The sequence below is a fragment of the Atta cephalotes genome (assembly GCF_000143395.1).
Source record: "Atta cephalotes unplaced genomic scaffold scaffold00550, whole genome shotgun sequence".
In the NCBI taxonomy this organism is placed as follows: domain Eukaryota; kingdom Metazoa; phylum Arthropoda; class Insecta; order Hymenoptera; family Formicidae; genus Atta; species Atta cephalotes.
Genome location: NW_012130614.1, coordinates 479 through 4,333, shown reverse-complemented (window position 1 = coordinate 4,333; position 3,855 = coordinate 479). Strand labels below are relative to the sequence as shown.

The 3,855-nt window shown below is 48.1% G+C and overlaps 1 protein-coding gene across 1 annotated transcript; it reads left to right on the top strand.

Annotated features, from left to right (window-relative positions):
* Positions 1 to 596: 596 nt before the first annotated feature.
* Positions 597 to 3,520, top strand: LOC105625267 (the record flags this gene model as incomplete). Its single annotated transcript, XM_012206606.1, has 2 exons — positions 597 to 825; positions 3,454 to 3,520. Coding segments are annotated over 2 exons (296 nt in total), but the record flags the coding sequence as incomplete, so codon positions are not given.
* Positions 3,521 to 3,855: the final 335 nt, after the last annotated feature.

Below are 3,855 nucleotides of genomic sequence, written 5' to 3'. Positions count from 1 at the left end.
GAGAGAGAGAGAGAGAGAGAGAGAGAGAGAGAGAGAGAGGAGGAGGAGGAGAGGGGGGGGGGGAAGAGGCATCGATACAGTTAGGCGATGAAAATCCCGGGTTGGCGGTTTACCCGAGGCCCCACGGATTCGCGAGCGTATCCATCACGGTGGCTAGCTAAGGCGTCGCGCAAACATACGGGTCTAACGGCGGACGCGCGAATCAACGCGCAGATTATATGCAGAGGCTACGCGCCGCCGCCTGTTGTGATTGATATTTGGTTAAGCGGCACAGCGATCCATCAAGTCCGCAAAAGCGCTCTTTATCCTTGGCTCGCCAGAAGCTACACGTCTCACCCGATTCCGGTGAAATCCGGATACACGGCCGCTCTCCTCCCCCTTTCCCAGTCAGTCTCTTTGATTCTCTCTCATCTCATGAGCCTTCTTCCCAGCCATTGCTGTAGCCATGAAAGGCTGGAGGATGATCGATAATTGAATTTACGCAGTTTCTTCACAGAGAGATAGAAGGGAAGTTATAATACGTCGTGTTGCATATGTTGTTTATATATCGTACGATATATAACGGAATCTTAAATGCATGTATATTCTGCTTGCAGACGTACCAAGGATGGAAAAGTCACCGCTTCTGGCGAATGGATACAATCACCCACCCACGCACCTGAGCCACATGCAGTTCATGCAGCTCGGCGGGCATCCAGGTGCAGGACATACCGCTATCCTGTCACCGGCCAGTCTACCGCATCACCTGCAAGCGCAAGCACAGGCTCGGGCCGAGCAGGGTCTCAAGGTCAACCCGAATATGACCAACATGGAAGCCCTCGCGAGGTGAGTCTTCCCTCCTTCCTTTCTCGGTTCATCTCGGTGTGTCAGAAGCGTCGAGAAACCACAAACTGTCATTCTCTTGCGATGTTCCGGAAGCTTCCTCGCGCAGCGGGAAACATTTTCATTAACTTCTTCCCCAAGAAAGTTTATGAGCCGGGGACAAGTCGTATTGGACGAGATGGTAATAAGCGATGCACGAGGAGAGGCATAATAAACAGAGAGTGAAATAGAAACTCTCGTTCGATGCTTCTCTCAGAAAAAACTTCGAGTTCCGTGTTTCGATTCTATAGTTTTGCACCTGCTTTTGCGTTAATCGACAGTTCATTTGGAAATTGGATTTATCCGTTCTGTGTGCCTTACGGCGATTGCTTTGGCCGGCGAGGCCAAAAGAATACGACTTTAAGAGGATTGGAAGAGACAGCGAAGCCGTGGAAATTCGAGAAGTCTTGACACCGCTTGATCTCTTTCTCCTTCTTGCACTTCTCCTCGTTTCCCTCGACTCTTCTTTTTTTTTGTCTTCGCGTCTTCCTTCGATTTCACTTTCTCAGACGCTTTCTCGTCGTTTACTCGGTTTGGATTACGTTACACCGCGATGCGCACTAACGCGTCAATAATTAATCTTGTTTCTTGGATGTATATCCACGATCAAGCAAGTTTTGTAAATTTATTGAATTTTAATTTCCAACTGAGTAAAGTAGCTTGATTGTGTATAATAAGCTGTTTGTTTATAAAAAATAATTAAGAGAAATAATTTAATCTTGCATACTGGACGTGACAAATATCTCGCGTTGTCTCAAGACGTGTTATTATTCATGATTCAGATCGACCTTGAAATTCTACTAGCATTTAGACCCCTCTTGTGGTGTTAGGCCATCTTTGAAGACATGAAGGTCTTCTTGAGACGGCAAATCCTTGCCGCGTTACGCGCGGTCCCAAGACGAATATCGCGGCTTATTCGGCTTCGTGAAGTGTGAGAGCCGCAAAGACTCGAGAGAAAGAGAAAGAGAGATAGAGAGAGAAAGGAACACCAAAGGAGCAACATCCTCGTCCTTATTCGGGGGGATAGACACGAGGCTAATCCCGGCATTTGTTAACGCGTTTCTAATAGATGCTCTCGGTACGTTCCCGCTTGCCGCGCCGTTCCCGCAATACGCTCCCATAGCCGGCCGAAGCTTTCGAGGATACGGAGATTCGCCTTAATTTTCGATTACATCCGCCCCGTGTAATTAGCCCCATCTTCCTGTTACCCTCTTTGCTCGAGTGTTCGCTTTAGGTGGCGTGCGCCCGGAAAATCGGGACTTAGCGGCAAACAGAGGGATTTGATAATTTCTTCCTTTCGGTCGGTTCTGCATCGGAAAATGATTTCTGATAACTCCATCGAACAATAAATAATGACTGAAGACAAAAGAAAATAACACATTAAAGAGATATTTTTTCTCTCATTGAACACACACTGTGATTTACACACTTCGTGAATAAATTATTCTCGATGCAAAGTCGACGCTCCGGATTTTTAACGCGTCTCAATCTTTCTTAACAACACGATGTGCATTCGTGAGTGAATGTAGCAACGTGCGAGAGAAACGTGTGCGTGTGTGCTAGCAATGCGCGTACACGCATACGCGCAGGCGTATATAATGACACGGTGAAGGCGGCGCCGCACGTTTCGCATTATGATTTCAGCGCTTTGCTTTTAATTAAAATGCAAATCTATCGCGACGGAGGAGCGAGCGAGCGAGAGAGATCGGGAGGTAAGACGGATTACGTCTGGGGGCGCCACGACAAACACCGGAATATGATTAATTCAACGCAACCCCATCCTGGGACACCGACGCCACCACCGTCACCGCGTCCACCCGCTTTCCCTCCCTGTCCCCGTACTGCCTTGTCGCCACCCTTTAACTCGCCGCCGTATCTCCTTCTTCCCTCCAACTTCCCCGCGCCAACCTTTCGTCATCCTGCGTGACCTCTTCGACCAGTTTCCACGAATGACACGTACGGCTTTCCTCTCCGTTTACTTCTCGCTTTTCCTTCTCGCTTTTCTCCATTGACATTGAGATCCGTTTCCCGCCGTGCAAACACAACGAATCGTCAACGCAAGTCCGTGGAAACCGTGTCAGGCGTATTGACATTGGGTCCCGGAACTTCTCTTCAGGATAATGTGGGTACTTGGGCATTTTCAAAGCGCTGTTGATGTCTGATTTCCGTTTCGTTTTTATATATTACGCAAACGAAGATCCGGTCCTGATTAACTTATCCATTTCTTTCCCCTATCTTTTTTTGCCCCCTCCCCTGCGACCAGTGTGATCCTAGATCGCAAATTAACTCCGCTCCTACCGCTGATATCTCTTTTTTTTTAATCAACGACATCAAAGGCTCTTCATTCTCAGTGCGTTCGGAACGGTCGGAATCGTGTCGTAGTCGAGATGAGATGAAACGAGGACTCTTAATCAGTCGTGTCCTCTCACAGGAGGACGCCCCTCGCGATTATGCGACTAATATTATGATCGCGAAACAACGCGTTTCTCCTTTCGTTTCCCTTTTGATTTTAGTCACCGATTTTATCCGAGGCTTAGGCTTTCTTTTCCATTTTGTTCGTATCGTAACCGCCTTTTGTTTTGTGCTCCACAGGTCCGGGACGGTTTGGGAAAACTGCCGAGCTGCCTACGAAGATATTGTCAAACATCTCGAAAGGTAGGACATCAAAATCGTATTAAAAAGAAAAGATAAAAGAATGTGGAGGGAAGGGAAAAATCATACCGTGGTTTACGGTCATCGGATTTTCACACAGAAATTTCAAATGCGTTTCGAGTGCACGAGTGATAGCGCCCGTGCGAGGGGGGTTCACCCATGCAACGCTGTTCACCCATGAACCCGTAATTCTCGATTAGCCGGAAAAATCGGACTACATCACGGACGGCAGCAAAAATACAGAACGCAACGCGTATATCGAGCTCGATGACGCGGCCTAGGCCGCCGCTGCACTTCCGATAAATCAGTATTACCGGGGAAGCGGTATCGAGTTTCCGGTTG